Consider the following 26622-nt stretch of genomic DNA (forward strand, 5'->3'; position numbering starts at 1 on the left):
CCCTTAAGCTGAGCAGCAAGATTTTACACCAGCTCCGAGGCTGGCATTAATTTTCTGTGTTAAAAAATGGTGATTTTCTGCATCGAGGGGGTAATAGCCTCATCTACATGTTATTTACATGTGATGAGCGCTATCAGCTACACATTTGTTTGGACGCGCTAATCCCCTTATTGCTTCAGGTGTTAATCTAGCGCAACCAACCAGAGGTTAACCTGTGCACTAGGCTAACCATACTTTATTGCATTGGCCCCAAAGTGCTCAAAAGCATGTGACAATAATAAAATGTCACATTCCATAACATTCCACAAAACAATTATAACAGTTGTTCATGTATTAAAATAGCAAATATATTAAATAAATGGTATGACCCCCTACAATACATCAAGTAATATATCAGCTACCACGGAAACATTGCAACATGTTTTAAGTGATATTTTTACCTCAGTTAGACTATACTTTCAATGTAAAATCGGTCACTGCGAATGCCTATTTTCTAATTATGGGTCCATCTCTTCACGCCTTCCAGTCTCTTGGCCCCATCTCCTCTCCAGTCCTCAGCTACTTTTCTCTGCCTCTAATCGCTTCACCAGTCCCATCCCCTCTCCTGTCACTTTTCTCTCTCTCTCTCTCTCTCTCTTACCCTTTTTCATCGCCTTCCCAGACACATCCCCACCTTCTCTCATCCCCCAGTTGTCTAGAATCATTTACCCCAGCACCACGCCATCTTTCCCCCATCCTCTTACCTCCATCGCGTATCTCCCCCATCACTTAGCCCCCGCTGACTGCCCCCCGTCTCCCAGTCCCGCGCACCCCCCACCCCCATTCCTACAGTCCCAGCGCTGCAAAGCGCCACCGAATCTCCCCACGGCGCCCCGAACCCGTTTACGGCACCTGAAACCCGGCCTCCCCCCCTTACGCCTCCTGCATCTCTCTCTCTCTCTCACTTTCTTCCTCCCGCCGCCTGCGCGACTCAAACAGCAGCAGCAGCTCCGCACCTTCGGAGCCCCGCCCGGCTCGCGCAGCCAATGCCCAGGCCGCGGAGGCAGGAGGGAAGGGAGCCGTGAGCAGGAGGGCAACTCCCCCGTGCCTTTTAGTATTGTTATCATTATTATTATATATTTCTTTCGAAACTCGCCCCGTACCTGAATCGGCCGGAGTGGAGCCGCGCGCTCTGAGGCTGGAAGCGTGACCGGAACGGGAGGAGGCGGAGAAGCCGCCGTCGCAGCTACCTGGGGCACGGAACTACATTTCCCAGCGACGCCCTGGCGTCGAGAATCGGAAGTAGCGACGGGCGGCTGCCTTAAAGCATTCTGGGTAACAGGCCCTTTCTTTCCGGTGAGCGCGCCATCAGGTACAGTCTGGCTTTGTATTTCGGGTGCCGGTGTCATCCGCTGCATATCGGACTGAAGATGTAGCCATCCGGTGCCGGGCGGCTTGGGTCCCGGCCGGGCACGGCTTCCCCCCTTTTGGACGAACCGCCGCGGGTGAATGCAGGCTGCTGGTGGCGGCGGCGGCGGCGGCGGGTCAGGGCGCAAGGGATGAAGGGGAGGACGGTGACTGGAGCTCCGCCGGCGGCCTGAGAGCACGGCGTGTACGTGTGGTGTACCGGGCAGGGGGCGAGCGGCCGCTGGGACAGGGCGCTGGCGGCACCCCCTTCTCCATGCTTTCCTTATTATCCGAGCCTGGCGATGATCGCTTTTACCAAAGCTCACCCTAAACCACAGTGGAGTTAAATGTTTGAACTGGAAATAAAATGGAGGCACTTTATTTAACCAGCGGTGCGCCATCTGTTTGTGGAAGACTTATTTTGTACAACTGATTGAATATAGCTGTTTCATAATGCTACCCTGTTATAGCTGTGCCTATGCACGATAGACTGGCTTAAATTTGGTTATTCGTGTCTTAAGTTTAACGCTCGGATTGTTTTATGAATGGAGGAGTAGCCTTAGTGGTTAGAGCAATAGGCTATAAACGGGTAAAAACCAGGGTTCAAATCCCATTGCCACTCCTTGTGATCTTGGGTAAATTATTCTCAGTTGCCTTAGTTACAAATTTACAAGCCAGTGCAGTATAGCCCACTCAGCTGAGCACAGTTTAACCATCAATTGGCCACCCGTCCACTACCCCTTTATCCAATAAGGGGTTTACTTCATCACCAGCAAATGCATGATGTTGAGGCTATTAGTCATTTGCCCCAGACATTTTTTCCTAACCCATGGTTGTGCACAGGTTAGGAAAACAGATGCTCGTAAAATTGAGCATCTGTTTTCCAAACCCACTGACAGCCATCTCTTCTGGTGCTAGTTAGTGTCCCTAGTACCTCCTTTTTAGTGTGACCCCTCATTTAAACACAGTATCGCATGCCCAGAAGAGGTGGCTGGGTGCATTTTAGGAAAGCAAGTGTTTCACACCGAGTACCCGTTTACAAGCAGGCAGATAGAGGAAGAAACGCGGGCGAGCGCCTGCTCGTCCTGTGCGTGCAATACAGTAAATAAAAATATACTAATTAGGACCTGTGGTAAAAGGAGTGGCGGCTGTCAGCGGGTTTGATAGCAAACGCTCAGTTCTGACCCACTGACAGCCATGGGTTCGGAAACCAGACGCCGGCAAAATTGAGCGTCCAGTTTTCGAGCCGCGGGCTGATTTTTAAATTATTTTTTTACTTTTGGGACTTCCGACTTAATATCACCATGATATTAAGTCGGAGGGTGTACAGAAAAGCAGTTTTTACTGCTTTTCTCTACATTTTCCCGGTGCTGAGAGAAATTAACGCCTACCTTTGGGTAGGCACTAATTTCTGAAAGTAAAATGTGCGGCTTGGCTGCACATTTTACTTTCTGAATCACGTGGGAATAACTAATAGGGCAGTGTACTGTATCTGCCTGTATAGCGCACTGTACTGTATTGGACTGTATATTGGCCTGTCAGATTGTAAACCAGCTCTGGGAATAGAGAAATCTACAGTCCCTGAACATAATCTGAAAAGTGGATTATAAATCCAGTAAATAAAATTTTGTAAAGTGCCTTGGGTATCTTATATGGGGAAAAATGTGATTATAAGTTGCATTAAACATAAAATCATAAATGCTATCTTCCAGTTCATAGCTTTTGAGAACAACACTTATGGGCTGATACAGTAAACCACGCGGGCGAGTACCCACTCTCCTGTGCGCGCGATTCAGTAACTTTATTTAAATTATTGCCCGCGGTAAAGAGGCGCTAGGGACACTAGCGCATCCCTAGCGCCTCTTTTTTTTTGACGGAAGCGGCGGTTGTCAGCGAGTTTGACAGCTGACGCTCAATTTTGCCGGCTTCTGTTCTCAAACCTGCTGACAGCCACGGGTTCGGAAACCGGACACTGGCAAAATTGAGTGTCTGGTTTTCAAGCCGCGAGCCATGGGCCCATTTTAAATTTTTTTTTTTTTTTAAACTTTTGGGGCCTCTGACTTAATATCACCATGATATTAAGTCGGAGGGTGCACAGAAAAGCAGTTTTTACTGCTTTTCTGTGCACTTTCCCAGTGCTGGCAGAAACTAGCGCCTACCTTTGGGTAGGTGCTAATTTCTTAAAGTAAAACGTGTGGCTTGGCTGCACATTTTACTTACTGAATCGTGCGGGAATGACTAATAGGGTGCTATTAGTCTCGGGGGGGGGGGGGGGTTGGACGCACGTTTTTGACACGCTATTACCCCTTACTGAATAAGGTGTAAAGCTAGCGTGTCAAACTCGCGTCCAAATGCCGGCTAACAGTGCACTGTATCGGCCTGTTAGTTCTAGCTTTTAAATTGTAAAACTAGAACTAGTCCCCTTACAAGGCCACACCTTCAACTCCTTTGTAAAGTTTTATATATGAACCAAACTTTTGGCCATCCGCTACTTGACTCCTAATTTTAAAAGGTCTTTTCTGGTTTGTACTTGTAAATTGGCTGTCCCTCTATTTTTGGCTTGTGTGCAGTTAGTCTAATCTATTTTTGAGAATTTACACGGTGATCTTATGAACAGGTATATCAAGATGGGGGCATACAAATACATGCAAGAACTATGGAGGAAAAAGCAGTCAGATGTGATGCGTTTCCTATTGCGTGTCCGCTGCTGGCAGTATCGCCAACTTTCTTCCCTCCACCGGGCCCCCCGTCCCACTAGGCCAGACAAGGCTCGCAGGCTGGGGTACAAGGCTAAACAAGGTTGGTATATGCATTTTGATTTATCTAATGTAAACCTATTAAATTATTGCATGAAATTATCATTCTTGGTCTACTTTTCTAAAATACTTGTGGTAAGAGCATGCACTATAAAAAAAAAAAATGTTCAAGGCAAGGAGCCTGAAATGTGCTCAAGGGACCATAGCAGAGTTCTAGTTTATCCACAGTAAACTGTTATGTAACAATATGTAGATATACTTGGTTTTGGGACCCACTCTATGTTTTGGTGATCTTGAAAGCCACACCAGTTTTCAAGAACCAAAATTGACTTAGAGGCTGCAGTTGAGGGGAATCGATGATGCTTATAGCTTAAGTATTTTGTGAAGCTTTGCAGGGAGCTGCAGCTTGGTGGTTTTGACTGTTCTGTTGCTACAATCTGCATAACTTTGCTGCTGCACTATAAATGAAGATTCAGGCAGGAATCAAAAAGGAAGCCTATTTTTGTGAACATGCATCCTTAATTTGAACAGAAATGTAGTATAACTTTAATTTGAAGCATTTGTAGTTTGTGTTCTCCTACACAGCAAAAAGATGCAGGGTGTGGGGTTCCCCCTCCCCCCTTTTTTTTCCTCTTTTAACCCACTAGCTTCTTCCTGCTTAATCAGAATCTGGGCCTTCATTCACAGAAACCTGTGGATTTTCCCCTGGGTTTATATCCCCTCCCAATTTATTCATCCATTATAGATGAACAGCCAAGGCTGTACAGCTTACAAATGATGTGGAGCTTGGTGAATTGTAGCCATGCATAATCTGCATGAAAACATTTAGTTCAGGGATTATGCCTCTATTAAATTTGACTTTTATGCGCAGGTTATGTTGTTTACCGTATTCGTGTTCGCCGGGGTGGTCGCAAACGCCCTGTCCCCAAGGGTGCTACCTATGGCAAGCCTGTCCACCATGGTGTCAACCAAATCAAATTTGCCCGCAGCCTGCAGTCAGTCGCAGAGGTAAGATTGAAAAGAAGGGGGATTTAATTTAATAGCAATGTTTATAGGAAGCTGTGTGTCAGCTGTGAAGACTGTTCTTGGGGTATAGCATTGCTGTAAATTTTAGGGTGGCTTTGGTCCTCTAAGAGTGCTAAATCTGTTTAAACAATTTAATGATAAATTGAAGTCTTGCTATTTTTAGTCAATTAAATTATTTGCTGTCAGGAGCCAGGGACTTGCTGAAGTTGGCTGGTTACTGACTTTTTTGGGTTTCTTTCCCAGCATGCTGAGCAGGTCTGCAGACTGGGCTACTATTGGCTAGCCCAGGGAGTGTAGAATCCAGGCAAGCTGGCATCATGTTGCATGTGCGCCCTCTCCCCTTGCAGGCAGCTTGTTTAACTATTTATTTTTTAAATGATTACCCATTTACATTTCAGTAGTTTAAGTGGGTTGTTTTTTTTTTTTCATAATGCCTCTAGCTCCTGTTTGCATTTATTTAATCTTGTAGCCACTACTAGAAATGGGTGGATTTGTAACTATTCTACAGCTCAGTCAGCCAGAACGTCAACAGACTTGTTTAATGGCAATGCTCCAGCTGTAATGTGGCTGTTTATCATTTGGCATTGCTTGTTGAGCAAGTGCATGCTAAACATTTGAAATATAAATTTACAAAGTGCTGTATATCTGATATGGCTGTAAAGAGCTTCTGGTCTAAATCTTATTTGCTGAAGGTAATCACTTGTTTAGGGTAGTGTATAAACATAATATCCTGTGAGCAGGATGCTACTAGTTAGTTGCTGGGTTTTAATTGCATGTGCACTTGAGTGGGATTCTGTTAATGAACTTCATATTTGTGTTAACTTTTACCCAGTATGATTTGGATGAGCTAAACTTATGGTCCCAGTGAAATTCTTCTTTCTTTGAATGGTTGCCAGTTGGCATGGGTTATTAGAACAGAAAAAAAATAATTCAGCTAAGTAAAGTTCTTGTAAACATAATGCAAAATAACCTCCATTATGGTCCCGAGCAGCTTGAGAAATTTCTCCAGAATTGGGTGGTCAGTTTATAGATTTTGTGATATTGGATGCCGTTAAAAAATTATGTTGGATGAGTTTTCCTTTTATTTCCTATGACTAGCTCCCTATATTGTGGTTTATACACCAATCATATGATCTTTGTTTTTTCTTGTTATTGTGTAACTTTGTCTTTGATCTTTTGTTCTGATACTCAAGTTTTCTTGAATTGTTTGGAAAATTTAAGAGAATGAAAAAGTGGGTGTTTAGCTAGGAAGAGATTAACAAGGGAGAACTTTGAACCTCAGCAGGTAATCTCTGCCAAAAGTAAAAACATGGATCCAGGTGGGTTCCTGTTTGGTAGAGAGGAGGAAGAGGCAAACAAATGGCAGGAGAGAGCACCAGGCTACAGATGCATTTAAAAAGTGAAAGCCAAAGTTTAAACAGCTTTGTGGGCAGCCAAAGGAGAGATGTGGTAAACAGCTTCCAGTTGGAACAGTCAAGCAGTGGAGGAGTAGTTTAGTGGTTAGAGAAGCAGACTTCAAACCAATGAAGCCAGAGTTCAAATCCCACTTCTCTCCTGATCACTCCTTATGAACTTGGACAAGTCACTTTGCCTTTTACCTCAGGTACAATGTTGGAGGGGAGAGGGGATAAAGAGAAGTATCTAGAAGGCTATTGCTGCTTGAAGCAGAACAGGAGGAAGGGGCAGAGATTAAATATGAAATGGTATGTGAATGAGGAACGGAGGAAATAGAGCAAAGGGTCTAAAGTAATACCAAGAAAAGGGGGATAGCCTAAAGAGCCGGGTGGAGGTTGGTTCATACAGTGCATTCAGAAAGTATTCAGACCCCTTTTGCATATTCCACATTTTGTTACAACCTTATTCTAAAATGAATATGCACTTCTTCCTCAATCTATACGCAATACCCCATAATGAAAAAATGAAATCAGGTTTGTAGAAATTTGTACAAATTAAAAAAGAAAACAAAACTGAAATCACACTTACAGAAGTATTCAGACCCTTTTGCTATGACACTTAGTAGAGCTCAGGTGCATCCTGTTTCCGTTGATCATCCTTGAGATGTTTCTCCAACTTGATTGGAGTCGTCCTGTGGTAAATTCAGTTGATTAGAAGATTTGGAAAGGCACACAGCTGTCTGTATAAGGACCCACAGTTGACAGTGCATGTCAGAGCTAAATCAGATGAAATTGAAGGGATTATCTGATCTTCAGGACAGGATTGTGTTGAGGCACAGATCTGGGGAAGGTACAAAAAATTGCTGTCACATTGAATGTCCTGAAGAACAGTGACTTCCATCATTCAGACCCCTTTTGCATATTCAATGTGGAATATGCAAAAGGGGTCTGAATACTTTCTGAATGCACTGTATGAACCAACCTCCACCTGGCTCTTTAGGCTATCCCCCTTTTCTTGATATTACTTTTCACCCTTTGACTACATCTCACCATGCTCTCACTTCACCTTCTCCCATATGTTGTTTTTACAAGTTTTATCTCCACTCTGTTCAATGTAATTCAAAACACTTTCACTGTTTTATCCCAAGTTATGTTTATCCAGGTGTCTCCACCTTGTTCAATGTAAGACAAGACTGTCATTGTTGTCGTTTGCTGGTTGTAATGTAAATCGAAGTGATAATTAATTCTGTTAATTGAACCTCGGTATATAAAAGTTATAAATACATAAATAAATTCTTAAATGGAAGAAGTTCAGAACCACCAGGATTCTTCCCAGAGCTGGCTGCTTGCCCAAACTGAGTAATCAGGTAAGAAGAGTCTTGGTCAGGGTGGTGACCAAGAACCTGATGGTCACTCTGACAGAGCAGTAGAGTTCTGCTGTGTAGATGAGAGAACCTTTCAGAAGGACAGCCATCTCTGCAGCACTCCTCCAATCAGGCCCTTATGGTAGTGGCCAGACTGAAGCCACTCCTCAGTAAAAAGCACATGACAGCATGTTTGGAGTTTGCCAAAAGGCACTTAAAGTACTCTTAAGCATTAGAAACAGGATTTTCTGATCTGAGGAAACCAAGATTGAATCCTTTGGCCTGAATGCCAAATGTCATGTCTGAAGGCAAAAGGCATCACTTATCACCTAGCAAGCACCTGCATGGTAGTAGCAGTGTCATGCTATGAGGATGTTTTTCAGCTGCACAAACTGGGAGACTAGCTGGGATCAAGGGAAAGATAAGTGGAGCAAACTAGACATCCTTGGTGAAAACATGCTCCAGGGGGCTCTTGACCTCAGACTAGGGTGACTATTCACCTTCCAACGGATCGACCCTAAGCACACAGCCAAGGCAATGCAGGAGTTGCTTCATGACAAATCAGTGAATGTCCTTGAGTGGCCTAGCCAGAACCCAGACTTGAAACTGATCGAACATCTCTGGAGAGATTTGAAAATAGCTGTGCATTGATGCTCCCCATCCAACCTGACAGAGCTTGTGTGGATCTGAATAGAAGAAAATGAGAAAATCCTCCCCCAAATCCAGGTGTGCCAGGATTGTAGTGTCATACCCAAGACTTGAGGCTGTAATCGCTGCAAAAGAATACTTAAGAAAATGTTTTTGTTAATTTGCACACATTTCTGCAAATTCATATTGTGCTTTGTCATTATGGGGTATTGTGTTTAGACTGAGGGGAAAAATGCATATTCATTTTTGAATAAGTAATTTGGAAAAATTGAAGGGGCTTGCATACTTTCTGAAAGCACTATATGGACAGGGAAGTAAAGTATTTCAGTTTTGGTGGGTTTAATTGTAAAGCTTATGCTTTTTATGCCTTTTTTTGTATTTTATAAAAACAAATACCCACAGACCTGTAATGAAGTTTATATTTTTAATGGTCTGCTTTTAAATTTAGTCATGAAACCAGTCTAACGGGCCGATTCAGTAAAGTCTGCGGGAGAGCGGGCGAACGCCCGCTCTCCCGGCGTGCGCACAGGCCACTAGCCTGTGCGCACAATTCAGTATTTAAATTAGGTCCGGCGGTAGAAACGGGCAAAAGGAGGCGCTAGGGACATTAGCGCCTCCTTTTGGCCCGGAGCGGCAGCTGTCGGTGGGTTTGACAGCAGACACTCAATTTTGCCGGCATCAGTTATCAAACCCGCTGACAGCCATGGGCTCCTAAACCTTATGCTGGCAAAATTGAGCGTCCAGTTTTCGACCAGACAGCCGCTGGCTGACTTCATTTTTTTTTTTTTTTTTTTTTTTTTTTTTTTTTTACTTTTTTTACCCTTCGGGACCTCCGAATTAATATCGCCATGATATTAAGTCAGAGGGTGCACAGAAAAGCAGTTTTTACTAGAGATGAGAATCGGATCCGATTTCAGTTCCGATTCACATCTCTAGTTTTTACTGCTTTTCTGTACACTTTCCCGGTGCCCGAAGAAATTAGCGCCTACCTTTTGGGAAGGCGCTAATTTCTGAAAGTAAAATGTGTGGCTTGGCTGCACATTTTACTTACTGAATCGCGCGCGAATACCTAATAGGGCCATCAACATGCATTTGCATGTTGAGGGCACTATTAGGTTTGGGTTGGACACTCGTTTTCCTCCCCTTACTGAGTAAGAGGTAAGGGAAAATGCGCGTCCAATGGCAGGTTAACAGTGCGCTCCATCGTAAGTGAGAAAGTAGGAGTGCTTTAGCTATTGAATACATTACTATGAGAACATGTGCACATTTCAGTAAACATTAACAGACCGATACAGTACAGTGCGCTCCGGCAGAGCGCACTGTTAAGCTGTGTTTGGACGCACGTTTTCGACGCGCTAGCTTTACCCCTTATTCAGTAAGGGGTAATAGCACCAAGTCGCACATTTTACTTTCAGAAATTAGCACCTACCCAAAGGTAGGCGTTAATTTCTGCCGGCACCGGGAAAGTGCACAGAAAAGCAGTAAACTGCTTTTCTGTACACCCTCCGACTTAATATCATGGCAATATTAAGTCGGAGGTCCCAAAAGTTAAAAATTTAAAAAAAAAAATGTTTAAATCTGCCTGTGGGTTGAAAACCGGACACTCAATTTTGCCGGTTTCCGAACCCATGGCTGTCAGCGGGTTTGAGAACCGACACCGGCAAAATTGAGCATCAGCTGTCACTCACTGACAGCCACCGCTCCTGTTAAAAAGGCGCTAGGGACATGCTAGTGTCCCTAGCACCTCTTTTTACCACGGGCCCTAATTTGAATATTCTTACTGAATCGCATGCTGGGAGAGCAGGTGCTCGCCCATGAATTTTACTGTATCAGCTTGTAAGTGCATTTAGGTGCAGTTTTTAGTGCTTTTCAACTAAAACTGGAAATCACTTATGTACTGGTTAAATCTTATGGAATAACTTGCCTGCTGGTGGATTGATTGGGTTGTAGGTATGGGGTAGACTATGGCCCTAGTTTCCATCCTGTTGAAACTGGCTATCTGATAAGAGGTAACTTCCAGTGAGGTCAAAGTTGAGAACATTCCAAAATCCATGCATATGCCATGGTTTCTCTGAGCAGTTCATTTTTCACATCTCCAAAGCATACAGCCACTCACCCCTAGACAGATAGTGGCAATATCACAGCCTATTTTACTAACATTATCCCTCCCATCTGGGTTTTCTGCCACCATGATAGAAATGTCATCCTGCAGTGATCAAGCTACATTTTGCACATTTCACTTAACTTTTTAAGATATTTTTAATTCATGTTTAATGCAGCAAAGACAAAACATGACATACTACTATAAATTCTTCATATATTTGCTTAGTATCCTTGCATAGAAAATGTTTGGTTAAGTCTTTGATTATGTACCATTATAAAATTAGCAGTTTTAATAGGAAGCAAACTCCATGAGTGAAAATGAGGAGTGTTGTATATTGGAAGTGCTATGTGGGAGATATAAGCAGAGCTATCCTGCAGGAGGTCCAGGACTCATTCACATCCTTCAGGGGCAAATTCTTGGTCTCTTTGATAATTTAGTTGACTACTTCTGTCTTACCAGAGCAGAGTGATTCTAGACTGCCAAAAATAAACTTTTTAGTTAAAGGAAAACACATACTGTACTTCTAAAATGTAGAAAATGTTATAAAGTACCTGGGTGTGGAAACTGATAGTCCAATAAACATACCAAGTGTTAAAAGATCTCTACCCAACTGTTTTTTGGATTTTATTAACTAATATTAAGATCACAAGTAGTTTACCTGTTCAGGGAGTTTAGTATGTCTGCTTGGCCTCAAGCAGCATTGGGCTTAGAAACCTAGTAAGAGGAGGAACTACCTATAGAGTTGCATGTGGACCTGTTAATAGGTCTTCCATAGTTACTAGTTTCAGCTGGAGGAAAGGTAAACTGTTTTCTTTTACAGTACCTGTCTCTTGTATTAAAAGCTTTTTTTTTTTTTTTCTTTTCCAGGAGCGTGCTGGCCGTCACTGTGGTGGTTTGAGAGTACTGAGCTCATACTGGGTGGGTGAAGATTCCACATACAAGTTCTTCGAGGTTGTCCTTATTGATCCTTTCCACAAGGCCATCAGACGCAACCCCGACACCCAATGGATCACAAAGCCAGTCCACAAACACAGGGAGATGCGTGGGCTGACATCAGCTGGCAAGAAGAGCCGTGGCCTTGGCAAGGGCCACAAGTTCCACCTTACAATTGGTGGCTCTCGGCGTGCAGCCTGGAGAAGACGCAATACCCTGCAGCTCCACCGTTACCGTTAATTTACAATCCAAAGAGAATTTTCAATTACTAATAAAATCTGTGGGGATTTTCATGGTTTTTGTTTTTTAGTCGTTATTAAACATTGAGTATGTTCACTCAGACTAACCTAGAAATTCATAGCAGATGGGAATCCAGGCTACTTGATCTCAGCCTCCTCATCTTGTGTGTGGGTTTTTTGTTTTTTGCCAAGAATCCTCTTGGCTTGTCCATAGATACTGTCAATTCAAATACAATTTTGCCCTTCAGCTGTACCACATTACTCTATCACCGTTTTTGTGAAGAAATAATTTTTTTTCCTGAGGCTGGGCTGAATTAGCCATGATGTGGGTGATGTCGTCTGGTTCTACTGAAAACTTGTCTCTCTCCTAGCTAATAGAGCTTTTAGCTCTACTGAGCATGTACAGGAATTGCCTTGTGAGACTCCTTAGTCTTTAATATAGATTTTTTTTTTAAGATCCATTTTTTTTCTTTTCTCAGTTGCTTTGCTGCCCTAGTAGCTCCCTCAACTGCACTTTTCAGTGCTGCTAAAAAAAAAAAAAAAATGTTGCTTGTCTCCTCAAGATGGCAGAAAAAGCCAAGGGTTGAAATAAAACATTAAAACTGCAACAATGTTAATGTGGATTAAAGAGCTAACTCATGCATATTGATCAACCAGAAGAAAAGCTTGAAAAATTTAATTGTAATAAACTTTATTTTTGCTGCAAGAATATAATCGATTGGGTGTGTTGAATTGACAGTAGTGATGGAGAACAATAGCTAGGAGTTGGAAGCAGTATATGTATGGTATTTTACAAAATAAGTTTTTAATTTCCTAGCATGTAGCAGATGGACTCAGGACCAGTGGGTATAGTGTACTCCTGCTAGTAGTTGGAGACAGATCCGATTTCAATCTGACGTCAGCCCCTAGTACATATATCCCTGCAGGAAGTTCAGCTCTTCAGTATTTTCCGTCTCCATAGCAGTTAGGGACTATCTGCACGCTCTCAAGCATTAGTTCAAATTTAAAGAAAACCCAAAATTGAAAGAAGAAAACCTACCTGAAGACGAGCCCCGCTCTCCTGCGGTGATACCCTCGGGTCCCTCCCCCAGTTGAGATTCCTGAGGTGATTTCCGTGGTCCCTCCGAGGTGAGCCTCTGTCCAGCGGCTGAATCGCGGCGAGGATCAAGCGCCCAATCCTTCAGGTGCGGCTTAGAGGCAACAGGTGCACCCTCGAGCGCGGCGGTGAAGGTATTTGCCCTCTTCCCCCGCAGCCGGAGACCGCCCGGGACGAAACCGGGAAGCACCGAAGACAAGGTAAGGTAGAAATCTTCTACTCGAATCCGGTCTCCGAGGGTCGAGGACGAGCACTGGTCACCGACCAGGACCAGTGCCACCGGGTTGATCTGCCCTAACAGGGCCAGGCCCCGGCTATTCCAAGAGTGCCCATGTGGAGACGCTCCGAGGGGGTCACCATATTGCCCGTGTGCTTGCCATCGCCATCTTGGCCTGTTCGCCGTGCCATTCACCTCCGAGCACACATCTCTGAGCCAGGCGCACAAAGCACTTGTGCACAGGCTTACGCGCGCATAATCCCTTGCACGCATAACTTGCACATAGCCGAGCGCATATCTATGGCACAGCCACGCACACAACTTGCATGCTCAATCTAAGCGCACCGGAGCGCACAAGATTTACGCGGCGACAACCATGGTGCCCCCAGGAACAGAAGTTAAAGCACAAGGCCTCTGCCCAGCATGCCACATCAGAGCCGCACAAAGCGAGGAGGCAGACGCCCTGTCCACGCAGTGCGAGGAGGCCCTGGGAGATCCAGCTCAGGGCCAGTCCCACCCAGGTCAGAGTGCCAGCTCCTCAGGGGGACCCCCAAGGAACCAGCACCCCTCGGCTTTGATCCAGCATCCATATCATGGGTGGAGGTTTTTCAAGAGGATTCACACCTTTGTTCAAATGCAAACTGAACCTCTCGCTGTCCGGCCACATGCTCCACCGGAGGACCCACATACTCCAGGCCCCCATTACCCAGAAGCCCCACCTACGGGGACTCTGACACCTCTGTGGAAGAAGCCGAACCCCTAAGAAGGGGAGCTCCCCCCCCCCCCCCGGGGACAGAGCCTCACCGAACCATGAGAAGCTTCTTCGCAAAGGACGAGCTCCCGGACCTGGTCAATCAATGTCTGAGGGAGCTTGCTATCCCGGGCCCAGGTACTTCGGGAGAACCGAAACCGAACCCCCTGCTTGGAGGGTCTTTGACAGACTTCTCGCCATTTCCCTCTGTTACAAGCAGCACAACAGCTGATTGACCTGGAATGGAATGCTCGGGAGTCCACATTCAAAGGGGGATGAGCCTTGGTGGCCCTGTACCCCCTGTACCCAGCAACCAAAGATCTTCTTGCATGCCCAAGAGTGGATGCTATGGTCTGCGTGGTCTCTAGGCGCACCACCATCCCAGTGGAGGGAGGAGCTGCGCTCGAAGATGCACATGACCGACGTCTGGAGTCCATCCTCAAACAATCATTTGACGTCGCCGCTATGTCTCTACAAATAGTGGCCTGCTGTACCATGGTGACACGTGCCTGCCTATCACAAACCAGGAACAACACCCCGGGAGAAGACATGGATCCAGTGGTATCATTCCTAGCGGACACTGCCTCTGACCTAGTGTGCACAGCAGCCAGAGGCGTGTCCTCTGCGGTGGCTGCTAGGAGACAAATCTGGCTCCGAAGCTGGTCGGCCGACGCATCTTCCAAAACACACCTCACAAGGATGCCCTTCAAAGGATCCCTCCTGTTCGGCAGCGAACTAGAGAAACTGGCTGACAAATGGGGCGAGTCCCCATTGCTGCAACTGCCAGAAGATAAGACAAAGAAATCAGCGTCCCTTCCCCAGGTCCTCCAGGGGCAGAAGTTCGCAGCGCTTCAATCCTTACAGGAACAACTATCAAGCGCCCCGCCCTACAGGCAGGAACCAGTCCTTTCGGACAAAGCACAACGAGGGGAGCCAGCTCTGGTATGGGCCCCAGCCACACTCCACAATGAGATTCAGCCGACCCATCCAAGGGAAGAAGCCATAGGGGGCAGATTAGCCCTATTCTACCACAGATGGGTCGAGAGAACCTCGGACAAGTGGGTCCTAGCCATCATTTGGGAGGGGTACTACCTGGATTTCCTACAACCCCCTCCGGACAAGTACGTGGAGTCCCCCCTGCCACAACCCCTCCAAGAAGGCGGCCGTGGAAGCCACATTGTCCAGGCTACTGGCACTCGAGCCCATAACCCCAGTACCTTCACAGGAAACAAATACTGGTCATTATTCCATTTATTTTATTGTCCCCAAGAAAGAGGGAACATTCAGGCCCATCCTGGATCTCAAGTCGGTCAACCGCCACCTCAGGATCCCTCGCTTTCGCATGGAAACCCTACGATCTGTTATAAGGGTGATACAACCAGGAGAGTTTCTCACATCCCTGGATCTTTCGGAGGCCTATCTGCACATCCCCATTCACCAGGAACATCAGCGCTACCTACGCTTCAAAGTCCTGAACCGTCACTACCAGTTCCGGGTACTACCCTTTGGGTTAGCCACAGCACCCCGGACGTTCACCAAGGTAATAGTGGTGGTGGCGGCAACACTGAGGAAGGAAGGAATCCTTGTTCACCCCTACCTGGACGATTGGCTAATCAGAGCAAAGTCACCGGAGGAAAGCTGCCAAGCAACCAGCAGTGTCATAACTCTACTGGAAAGCCTAGGATGGGTAGGAGATCGCTCCCGGACCCCTGCTGGACTTTTGGCAAGTCTTGTGGGGGTCAGGAGGCCCCCCCAAGCTGGCCAAAAGTCCCTGGGGGTCCGGGAGCGATCTCCTACGCTCCTGACGTCGGGGGACAAAAAAACCAAAATGGTGCTGGCGCTACCTTTGACCTGTCGTCATGACAGGTCAAAGGTAGCGCCGGCACCATTTCTACAATGCACGGAGGTCCGAGAGTAAAAGATCAAACCGGGACCCTTCCTCTGGACCCAAGGTAATTTAAGGCATTTTGGGTGGGGGATTTATTTTAAAGGGTCGGGGTGGGTTTTAGGGTTGTTTTAGTGTGCCGGTTTTCCCGCCCTCCCCTTCCCCCCCCCCCTTCCCCCGATTTATGATTTTTTGACGATAAATCGGGGGAATTGTTATTGTATCGCGGCTCTAATGATTTTTGACGATTTAAAATATATCGGACGATATTTTAAATAGTCAAAAAACGATTCACATCCCTAAACAAAATGCTCCAAGAAGCTTGGATTTTGGACACCCCATCCCTCACTCTTCAGAGGAGGACTCACGAGGAGGAGCGGATAGCCTATGAACACGGGAGAGTCCCCAAGGAGCGGGTACTCACCCAGCGAGATAGGAACCGACCTTCATGAAGAGGCGGAATGGAGTCCAGGCAGAAGATCCAGGGCAGGCAGCGAAGATGCAGAACGAAGATACAGGCCACAGGTCAGGATGGGCAGCACACAAGCAAAGACGAGGAGACAAGCCGAGGTCAAACCAGGAGATCAAGCCGAGGAATGGGTCCAGGGACGGAGGCAGGAACTTCGGAGGCAAGACAGGAACACTGAGGCACAGGAGCAAAGGAATGCAGCACAAAAGCAACACAGCCCGAGAGCAACAGAGGGATTCTGTTGCGAAGGCACTGAGGGAGTGCAGTTGCTGGATTTAAATACCCCTCTGGGCCGACGTCATCTTCCAGGGCCGGGCAGTCTCTCCCGCCGCAGCCCCTTTAAGAGGCAGGGTCTCCCACGCATGTGCGTGTCAGGGGAAGCCCCAATGCTGGCTGGGAGGATGCTGCTTGGGCTGCGAGGTCCAGCGTTTGAGGCCTGCCGTGGAGGCAGGGCCGTCGCGCCTAAGAAACACCGGAGGTAGGGGGAACTGGCCGGTCGCAGCCAGGCGCCGCAACACGTTGCATGAAGAGGCCGAGGAGGTCATCATCAATGACAACGAAGGGCTTTCTGGAGAAGCAGCATCAGCAGCTCAATGGTTCCAGGATCCTGACACAACACAAGGAAGGGCCAGGGGAGGAAGGCATGCCTTATCCCATCATGGCATGCTTGGATGCTGTGCTGGCTCTGCAGGTCCGGCTGACCTGGAGTCTGGACTCCATGGAAGGGCTCATTGGTGCAGGTGGTGGCCAGCTTGGTGGACCTGAGGCATGGCCAGGAGCAAGTGATTGAGCTGCTCAGAATTATTGCTAGAGCTCAATCGCTTGTGTCTATGGCCCGGGTCCAACCAAGCCAGCCACCGTCTCCATGGTGGTGACGCTCCTCCTCGTCCCCCAGGGACCCTATCCCCGTCCCCTCCCTCCATCCCATCCCCTCCTTTTCAGTTGTTTTCCTTTTTATTTTTATGTTCAATTTTAAATATATTTTACATTTTTTTTTATTATTTAAACTATATTTAATTTGTTTATTAAGAAAAAAATATAATTTTTAAAAAATGTTTGTGGTTGTCAGGCATTGATTGTAGTAGGGTAAGTGTCTGCCTATTACCATAGAAGTTTTGGTGTAGAAGGGAGACGAGGGAGAAGGAAGGCGATGATGCTGTTGCCAGAGGGGGTTGGGGATAGGGAAGGGAAGAAAACTATAATACCACGAGAGCGACAAAATTATGCTGTGGGAAGAGGGAAGGGAGATGGTTATGATACCACATGGCGGAGGGAGAGCAAAGAGAAGAAAAAGTGTTGATGGGGACGTCTGTGTTGTCAACAGAAAGGGAGAGCGTGAAAAAATTGTAGTCCTTACAGGAGTTGTGGCACAAATTATTAAACTTTATTAGGGTTCTGGAACTCCACAAAGTTTTAATTAAAAAGGTCCACTTGAAACAAAGTAGTGACCCCGACACAGTCACCATGTTTCGCCCATCCGGCTGCATCAGGAGGGACCACAGGGTACAATTAACACAAGCTGATGTACAGCATGCTCTCTTTTATTTGATTAAGGAGTTCGCCACAATGAGTTGTGCCACGGTGAAGTGGGCCCTGTTGCAGATGTGCCACAAAACAAAAGAGGCTAACCTTTGCTGTAGATTATTTATTTTTCCTCTGGGCCCAGGCGATCCCCCCCCGGCCCCCACTTACCCGGTCCAGTGAGTATGCACCGGTGAAGCTTTGATCCAGGCCTAGGGCATGGTACTTCGCCATGGCTTCGTCTTTGGCCGGCAAAAGGCAGGTGTCTTCCCTTTGTATAAACTTGAGCCCATAAATAAGAGACATAATGTATTGCTTACACACAACAAAAACCTTTTATTAGGCAAAGAGAAGAAAATTATGGGTGGTTCCCCGACCTCAAGGCACTGGCTACATCCTTGACGGCGCTGATTAGTTTGCCCATCAGGCTGGCCATATTAGCCACTTCTGCTGCATTCTCCTTTCGCATTTCCCAGAGTGCCGAGTGTACTGACTGCCAATCCTGTGCAACAGACTCGTCGCGCTTCTTCAAACTTGACATCAGATCGGCCCTTCGATGGCTATGATTGCCTCCTCCAGGTTGTCCGGTACTGCTGTTGCCTCAGCTCCCTGAGTTTCTGGTACTACCTGCGACAGGTTCAGTGTGATAGGGACCTCGGGCTGGGTCTCCTCGACAAGCAGGCTGTGTTGATAGGGGCACACTTAGTTGACATTGGAAATGTGAATTCCGTTGTGGAAGGAGACTGTGTCTCTCCTTCCACGCCATCTGCCACATTGCTGACTCCTTGATCTGTGGAGACAGATAAAGAAACACATGTTGAAGTTCCTTACATAGTTTTCAACTGTTGACCACCCAAGCGCCCAAAAGAAAAACATCAAATGCAAACACGGTAGCACATTCAAAAATCATACCTTCACTTGGCCCTGTTGTCACCCAGGGGGGACCACCCCCCTCACCCCCTCCTTAGTACGCTTCTGATGCTACCTATGTGACCTACTCTTTTGTTCTTCCATTAACTGTTGAACATTCTTATCCATGTGGCAGATTCCTAGGAATCATTTGGGGAATGTTATATTGACATCGATTAATGGACAGTAGAAATTCCTACGTTATCTTGAATCGCAAAGTAATTTTGATTAACAACAATCTGACATATACGATGTTTTTATTTTCAGTCACAGTTCAGACGAGCAGAGATTAATATCACCATGACAGAAAAGCGAACCTTTGCTCAGGTGGAGAGAGAGGCTAGAGGTCAGGAAAAACAGGCAAGCCACAGTGGTTGCCAAGCACCACAGAAGCAAACATGTGATGCTCACTTCACGGATGCTGAGAAGGAAATGCTTTGCTGGGCTGTGTGCGAAAACCTACAAAGTGCTCTTCCAATCAAAGGCTTCCTCTTCTACCAAAAAAGGATTTGGGAGAGGATTGCTCTGGAAGTCAGCTCCATTGCCATTGTCGCCAACTGCGACAATGGCAATGGAGCTGACTGTCGGTCCTGCGGCGGTGCGGAAAAGTGACGTGCCGGCGGAGTTTCCGCTCCCCACCAGCAAAAGCAAGGTCCTGCAGAAGAGGCCAGTAGAAGGAAAAGAGGCCCAGCAGTGATGCCGGAATTTCCCGGCGCCAGCAGCAGAAGAAGAAGCCCTGTGGTGCCACTGGCATTTCCCAGAGCTGGTGGCAGAAGAAGAAGCCTTGCTGTGCAGCCAGCAGCTGAAGAAGCAAGAGACTGTGTGAGAGTAAGCGCCAGTGTATGAGAGGGGTGTGTGTGAGAGAGAGAGGATGCCTATGTGTGTATGAGATGGTGAGTGTTTAGAAGAGTGAGTGTGTATGTGCCTGTGTGTGTGTATATATATATATATATATATATATATATATATATATATATATATATATATATATGAGAGGGTGCCTGTTGGTATGTATTTGTGAGAGGGTGCCTGTATGCGGAGGTGGGGGTGAGAGAGAGGAAGCATGTGTGTGTGTGCGTGGGAGAGGAAGAAATCATGTGTGAGAGACAGGAAGTGTGTGTGTATATGTGTGAGAGAGAGAGGAAACATGTGTCTGTCTCTTTCACACAAACACACACACACACTGAAATTCCCTGTTTCTCACCGAGCGTGTATGTGTGTTTGACAAGGGGCATATTTTGTTTGTGTGTGTGTGTGTGTGTGTGTGTGTATGCCCAGTTCACGACAATCTCAGGGTGACAGGTATGGAGAGTGGGGGATTTTTAAAATCCTTATTAGTTTTAATTACTGGCTGTTATTTGATGTCTGCTGTTTTGAAAAATTTTATCTATGTTTAGGAAATTTTTAAAAATTTGTACTGGAGCTTCTAATTATTGAATATTGTTCTATTCATCAGCTATTTTGAAATGTCTATTTTTGAGTATGGTTTTACTAATCTGATTGATTTATATTTCTTGATTGTATTGTTTTGAGGAATAGTGATTTTCTGCTTTTCCATTGTTGCACTGCATACAAAATCTGGCTCGTGGTTTCCAGTTCATTTTTTATCTGCATGTGTGTGTGAGAGGGAGAGAGAGAGAGAGAGGAAGTGTGTGTGTGTGTGTTAGAGAGAGACACAGAGAAAGTGTGAGTGTGAGAGAAGTACAGCGAAAGTGTGTATGCATGTGTGTCTCTCTTACACACATAAGCTCCCTCTGTCTCTCTCCAAGCATGTATATGTATGATTGAGAGAGAGGGAGCATATTTTGTGTGTGTGTGTGTGTTGCATTCGTGCCTCTTCTCGCCCCTCGCTCCACCCTCTCTACCTGGGATGCAACTTCCTTCGGCTCTGACACACAGTGCAGCCACGGCTTCTCTCCGCCTCCATAGTCCCGGTTCCCCCGGGCTGGCCTGAATCTACTGATCCGCCATGTTCCTAGTGATGTAAGGGCGCGCGCGCTCCAGACTTTGTACCAGCAAGGGCGCGAACCTTGGGGGCGTCCCCCCGTAGTGACATCATCTAATTGCACTTTAAAAGGTCTTTGTTTGCTACCTTTAACGAGTTAGCAAGTCCCGTTGGAGTTCCTTGCTTCGGCAGTCCACGATACTTGCAACAACGATCCGAGTCAGCCGGGGAACCCGTCCCCACTGCTCGGCCTTTTCAAACTTACCAGGAGTACCCTCTCCACGGGGGCTTCGCTCTCTCTTCTTGATTTCAGATTGCCAGAACACGCGGAAGAATCCTCAATTCCTGGAAGCGATCACGGACGTGAACACAGTGAGTTCTATACATAGGAATCAGTACTTGATCCATGAGGGCCTACATTCCTATTGCTCTGAAGACTCCTTTCCATCCAAGATGTTATCACAGGTACAGAGATCAAGAGTTACATTGGCAAGATTACAAGAATCTTATACAGACTCTCTTCTACTCTAGAAGCCATTTCATATACAGCTACTGTGAGTTCTTATTACAGACTGTTTGTGGGAACCAGTGTTCGCCTACGGCTCCTGTTCCTGAATGTACTGAAGACTCTCTGTGGCATAGAGATTGCAGACATCTACCATTATGAGTGCACCATCTTGTATCCAGTATACCCTGTCCACTCACTGCTTCTAGTCTCTCTCTGCAGCTCAGCGACCCAGAGATTATATTCCAGTATTAGAAGGACTTATGCCTTGCCAGCGACTCACTACTGCCATCTCTGGTGGTCCAGCTTCCAGTCTAATAAAGAACTATTGTGTTTATCTCATATTCTAGCCTAGCCGGTGGTTCCTCTCAGGACCTCCTCCTGGGGACGCTGTCATCTGCCATCGGCCCAGGGATTCACCATTTCCTCCAAGTGGTCATTCCTTTCACTATTGTCACCTCGTGGGAGCCAACCACTACAGACCACTGACTCCACTCACGGAAGTATAGACAGCTACTCCTCTTTCTCTGAGACTTGCCAGCAGCTTATATATATATATATATACAGATTGCTACTCTGTAGCGGGGAGCATGATAGATTGCTGTCTCAATAGCGAAGTATTATACACCTATTGCCAACTCCTCTTCCTTGGAGAGTTGATCCATAAGAGATTGCTACTCCTTAGCAGATTGTACAGCTTGCTACTTCCTTTCCTTACAGGAGTATCTAACAGCAGTTCGCTAACAGAATTACAGATAGCTAACTCCTCCCCTCTGGAGGAGCAGGTCATGTCATATCGCTACTTCTTCCCCTTTCAGGAGCACAGCAGAACAGCTTGCCAACTCCGCCCTCCTGGCGGAGTGAGCGGCAGCAGATTACTAACTCCTCCCCTCTGGAGGAGGCGAGCGTAACAGATTGCTAGCTCCGCCCCTTTGGCGAAGGAGAGTGTAACAGATTGCTAGCTTCCTAGCAAGTCTACAACAGATTGCTAACTCGCTAGCCAGTCTGCAACAGTGTGCCCCCAGTCTACAACAATCTTAGAATGACAGATATGGAGAGTGGGAGATTTTTAAATCCTTATTAGTTTTAATTATTGGGTGTTATTTGATGTGTCTACTGATTTGAAATATTTTATCGATGTTTAGGAAATTTTAAAATTATATATTGGGGGGGAGGGAGGGTGTCAAAGAAGTATCTGTCCCAGGTGCCAAATACTTCAGGCACGCCTCTGGGTAGCATTAACAGATAGCAAATCATGCAGTTAATGGAAGGACAAAGAGGCAGGGCACATGTACAGCATGAACTGATAGAGGGAAACTATCATTTAATGGAAGGAAGTCCAAAATTTGTGCATCCATGTACAGATCTCTAGCAATGCATTTAACGGAAGCCCTGGTCCTGCTCCTTTCCTGGATGTCCAGGACTTGGTGTCTGGCTGTTCACCTAGGAAAAACAAAACGAAATACCTCTTCCCTGTTAAAAGTGAAGCAAGGTCAATCTTCCAGCAATAGTGAATAGGAATGCCAGGCACCAGTTCACACTACAAATTCAATTTGAACTGAGCAAAAAAAGGACTGTTGGACTCCCAGCAGTGATTTATATACCCACTGGGCAGGCTTATGACGTAGAGGGAAAAATGTTAAATTTCAAAATATTAATACATTTCCTATAAACATTTCCCATGTTGCCCTTTTGACAGAACATCTGCACATCCACATGGCGGGGAATGCGCAATGCTATATGGACGTCCAATGCAATAAAATGGATAGCGCTATGGTCCCACTTTTTTGACCACCACATGCTTTTTTGGCACCCTTTTCATTTGTGTTTCATTTGAATACTGCAAGCGCCCAGGAGAGGAGCCTGTGCGCACGTTGAAACAGTGGGCGCCCAGTTGAAGCATAGTTTTGGCATGTCCACCATATTGCATCGACCTGGTAGTGCTGGGAAAAAAAGTATCTATAGAGATGGGTGTCTACTCTTTCTGCAGGCAATTTTTCCAGGCAAAGTAACACACATTGTTGCCACCCCCTCGCCCCCCCTTCCCCCGGGATGTTTCCATACAATGCAGACAAAATTACACGATTTGTTCTTCAACATGTATAATTTTACCCACGTTCAAAGTGGGACATTTTCAAATGACCCATTTCTTCAGGTAAAATGCTTTTTTGCCCACCAAAATGGCTTTGAAAATAGCCCTTTAAATGCATTTAGTTGGATTTAAAAGGTAACATGATGGAGCAGGATGCAAGTAGGTTTTGATATACTTGGTAAACCTGTTCCTTGCATTTGAATAGTTTCACATACAGTAAGTCACTGCTGCAGCCTCTCCCCGTGGGAGGCTGGTCCAGATACCTGAGGAATTAGTTTCTGCAGTTATGACAGAAGCAGCATGCTGACTTTGCAGGAACTGGGTCTCTGGGATAATGAGGATTTAAGGAAGTCAAGCAGTCAAGTCACATCGCTCTCAGAAGGCTGATCATCCAGTTCTAGGACTGTGCAGAGGACTGTGCACACGGCAGATACAGCTTAGCTAGTCAACAGGTAACACAACTCTTGCACGTGGGTTACTTCTCAGAGTTTCTGTCAGGTTAATTTTTTATTTAAATATTTTTTTTTAAAGTGCACTTGCCATCAAAATATAAATTTTCTGATGAAAAAAAATGTCATTTCACAGCATGAGCAAGATGTTTGGAGCCAATTGCTTTGCTCAAACATTCACTTGCAGGATGCCAAAGTTGAGGGATTTTCGTGCCTCCTAATGTTCCATTCTGCATGATTTATTCTCTATGGAGCCTGAAGTATGAGTTAAGTAGTGTCTGTATTTTAAGCACCAGTGCTAGTACAGTACAGTCAGCAATGTGCTGCCAGTTTTCTGGCCTAGGTGCAGCCTAGACTCTACCACATTTTGGCACATTAAGATTGAGAGGTACAGTCTCCACACCACCAGGTCCACAATAAGGCTGATGCAATATTGGCTCGCGTAAAATGGATGCTCATAATTGAACGCCCGTTTTCCTCATATGCGCTCACCACCTCTTCTGGGCGCGCAATGCATTATTTAAATGAGGGGTTGTGTTAAAAAGGACCCACTAGGGATAAATTGTATGTACCTAGTGCGTCCATGGCATCGAGCACCCAGGAGAAGTAGCTGTTTGCCGGTTAGAAAAACAGATGCTCAATTAATGGGTATCCGATTTCCTAGCCTGACCGCTGGCAATTTTTTTTTTCATGTGGTTTCCTGTACTTAATATCAGGATGATACTAAATAGAAGGAATCACAGAAAAGCAGTATTTTAAGCTTTTTTTTTTTTTGTGTATATAATCTTTATTAACAGCAGCTATACAGCAAACTTGGCCCACAGTCAGGCTGAAAGAAATATTCAGAAACCAGTACAATATAGTAGCATACATGGCATTCCCAACATATTGTCAGTATACATCAATAAAATCCAAACGGAGGCCTCTGAATTTCAGGGGTGCAGCACTAGACATATATACTAGTAAAACTGAACCGCAAGCAGGGGACACCCCGTGAGAGAATGCCCGAAAATGCGCAACCACCCTAAGGACATGCTGCATATTTCCCCAGCAGGGATCTCCCAACAGGTGTGTAAGATAAGTCATGAAGTCAAAAATTCCAGGGTTCAAGAACTCATGGATTCATGAAGTCAAACAAGTTTTCCCACCTGTCAAGGGATAGCCCCCCCTGATTTTATCCCCTCCCTTCTTCCCCCCTCCCAAACCCCCATGAAACCCCCCCCCCCCCCCCACCACCAAACCCTCTCACCCCCCCCTCCCAACTGGTATTGCACAATGCTATAAAGCCAGTGAACCAACATGCTGAACCTGAGCAGCATAAGTGTCAAGGAATAACAAGTAAGTAACAAGTGAATAACAAGTGAGTAACAAGTGAAAAACATGTCTGACAGCACCAATAAGTAACAAAACAAAAAGCAAAGGAGACAGTTCCCTACTGGTCTATACTCAGAGGAATACGACCAGGCAATGAAACCAGGTAGGCCACCCAGTAATAATTACTAAGTTCATAATAATATCCCAAATCTGAAGGTGATATCCAAATGCAGTCATAGTCAGGAATCCTTAGGCTTGCTGGGTAGAAGGTTAGTAGTATCTGCAGGAAGTAGGGCAATATAGTCCATCCATAAAGTCCAAGTGTTATCATATTGCTTGAATGACTTTTGTTTTGCCGTCAATAATTCCATATGCAAGAGCCAGAGGATTTTTGTTCTCCAAATGGGTATAAATTGTGGTTTCGGCTCTGTCCACTGGGCCAAGATGGCCGCCTTAGCTATAAGTGAAAACTTGTCGAGAAGATGAAGTTGTTTAATAGTAAGTCCAGCTCCCGCCAAACCCGGCACACCCAAGAGCCACAGTGGGGGGTCCAAGGAAATTTTCCGGTTCCACATCTGCCTTGTCAAGTCTTGGAGAGACCTCCACAACCCCCGCACCACAGTACAAGACCAAACCCCATGGTAGAAATCCGGGGGATGGTAGTTACAGCGCGTGCAATGGCGGTCAGAAGTAAGTCCCATATGGAAGACCTGGAGTTGGGAATAGTACGCCTGATGTAAAAACTTATACAATTTCTCCCGCAAGGGTACATTTTCGACAAGAGTAGGGATTTTTTGAAAACAGCGTTTTATGTCCTGAGCCGTAACTGCTGTAGGCAGCAGGCGGTTCCACCTGAGCGCTACATGATGCAGGGCGGAGAGACCAGCCGATTGTCGCAGAGCTAAATAATATTGGGAACACTTCTGCCGTTTGCCATCCTCTCCCGAAAGGAGAGTACCTAGGTTCTTATAAAGCGCAAAGGAGGGGTTGGCCTTAAGTTCCTCCAATAGAAAATGCCTCAGTTGTAAATAACCATAGAAACCAGCCTGTGGGAGGTGATATCGAACTTGAAGTTCCTGAAAGCTGAGAATTTGAGGGGGACTAGCGTTCTCCTGAATAAGTTGGAACATATATAGCACCCCCCTGTCCGCCCACACTTTAAACAATGGTTGCGTCATTCCCGGAGAAAACTTTAAGTATCCGCGTATAGGCAGGTATGCTGTAGATGACCCTTGCAAGGAGAATATGCGACAAAGGAGACGCCACATCCGGCGGAGGGGACGCACCACCACACTTCTAGCAATGTAATTAGGTAGGCATCGATCATCAAGATGTAGGACCGCCCCCGGCGCATACGGTGCCAACCAGTGTTGGTATAAGTCCATAGGAGAGTGGAAAGTTGTACCAAGAATCCAATCCCGTATATGTTGAATGAGGCTGGCGTGGTTATAACGTTCAAGATCTGGGCAGTTAAGACCACCGTCCTGTTTAGATAGCATTAAAGTCTTTAAAGGGATGCGTGCGCGTTTGCCATTCCATATAAAACGGCTAATCCCCTTATTAATTTCCAAAATGTCCGCTTTTTTTGTCCACACAGGAAGCATATTAAATAAGTACAG

At 46.0% G+C, this 26622-nt stretch overlaps 2 protein-coding genes and 1 long non-coding RNA gene across 5 annotated transcripts in view; 1 reads left to right on the plus strand and 2 right to left on the minus strand.

Annotated features, from left to right (window-relative positions):
- Positions 1-1278, minus strand: part of NKIRAS1 (NFKB inhibitor interacting Ras like 1) — a 45042-nt gene extending 43764 nt beyond the window's left edge. Inside the window, exon 1 of one of the 3 annotated variants that reach the window (XM_029589303.1) lies at positions 996-1014. The gene's annotated coding sequence lies outside the window, so the exon portion shown is untranslated. Of the gene's footprint in view, positions 1-440; positions 595-995; positions 1015-1142 lie in introns of those variants that run through there. The other 2 variants (XM_029589302.1, XM_029589301.1) reach the window with 2 other exon arrangements.
- Positions 1217-11909, plus strand: RPL15 (ribosomal protein L15). The gene is made up of 4 exons (XM_029589300.1): positions 1217-1351; positions 4004-4185; positions 5014-5150; positions 11546-11909. The coding sequence occupies exons 2-4, from the start codon at positions 4014-4016 to the stop codon at positions 11849-11851; spliced, it is 615 nt and encodes a 204-aa protein (XP_029445160.1). The 5' UTR covers positions 1217-1351; positions 4004-4013; the 3' UTR covers positions 11852-11909.
- Positions 11910-18110: 6201 nt separating this feature from the next.
- The window catches only part of LOC115084426, a 29324-nt gene continuing 20812 nt past the window's right edge, over positions 18111-26622 (minus strand). Inside the window, exon 2 of the long non-coding RNA XR_003854552.1 lies at positions 18111-18579. This is a non-coding gene — a long non-coding RNA (uncharacterized LOC115084426). The remainder of the gene's footprint in view (positions 18580-26622) is intronic.

Source organism: Rhinatrema bivittatum, chromosome 2 (genome assembly GCF_901001135.1).
Source record: "Rhinatrema bivittatum chromosome 2, aRhiBiv1.1, whole genome shotgun sequence".
NCBI classification, from domain to species: domain Eukaryota; kingdom Metazoa; phylum Chordata; class Amphibia; order Gymnophiona; family Rhinatrematidae; genus Rhinatrema; species Rhinatrema bivittatum.

What these genes read in the sequence shown, in the direction of transcription:
- RPL15 (XM_029589300.1), top strand. Translation starts at nt 4,014, where the DNA reads ATGGGGGCATACAAATACATGCAAGAACTATGGAGGAAAAAGCAGTCA. An exon ending in GGGGTACAAGGCTAAACAAG is followed by an intron (nt 4,186 to 5,013) that starts GTTGGTATATGC and finishes TTTTATGCGCAG; the next exon opens with GTTATGTTGTTTACCGTATT. An exon ending in GCCTGCAGTCAGTCGCAGAG is followed by an intron (nt 5,151 to 11,545) that starts GTAAGATTGAAA and finishes TTTCTTTTCCAG; the next exon opens with GAGCGTGCTGGCCGTCACTG.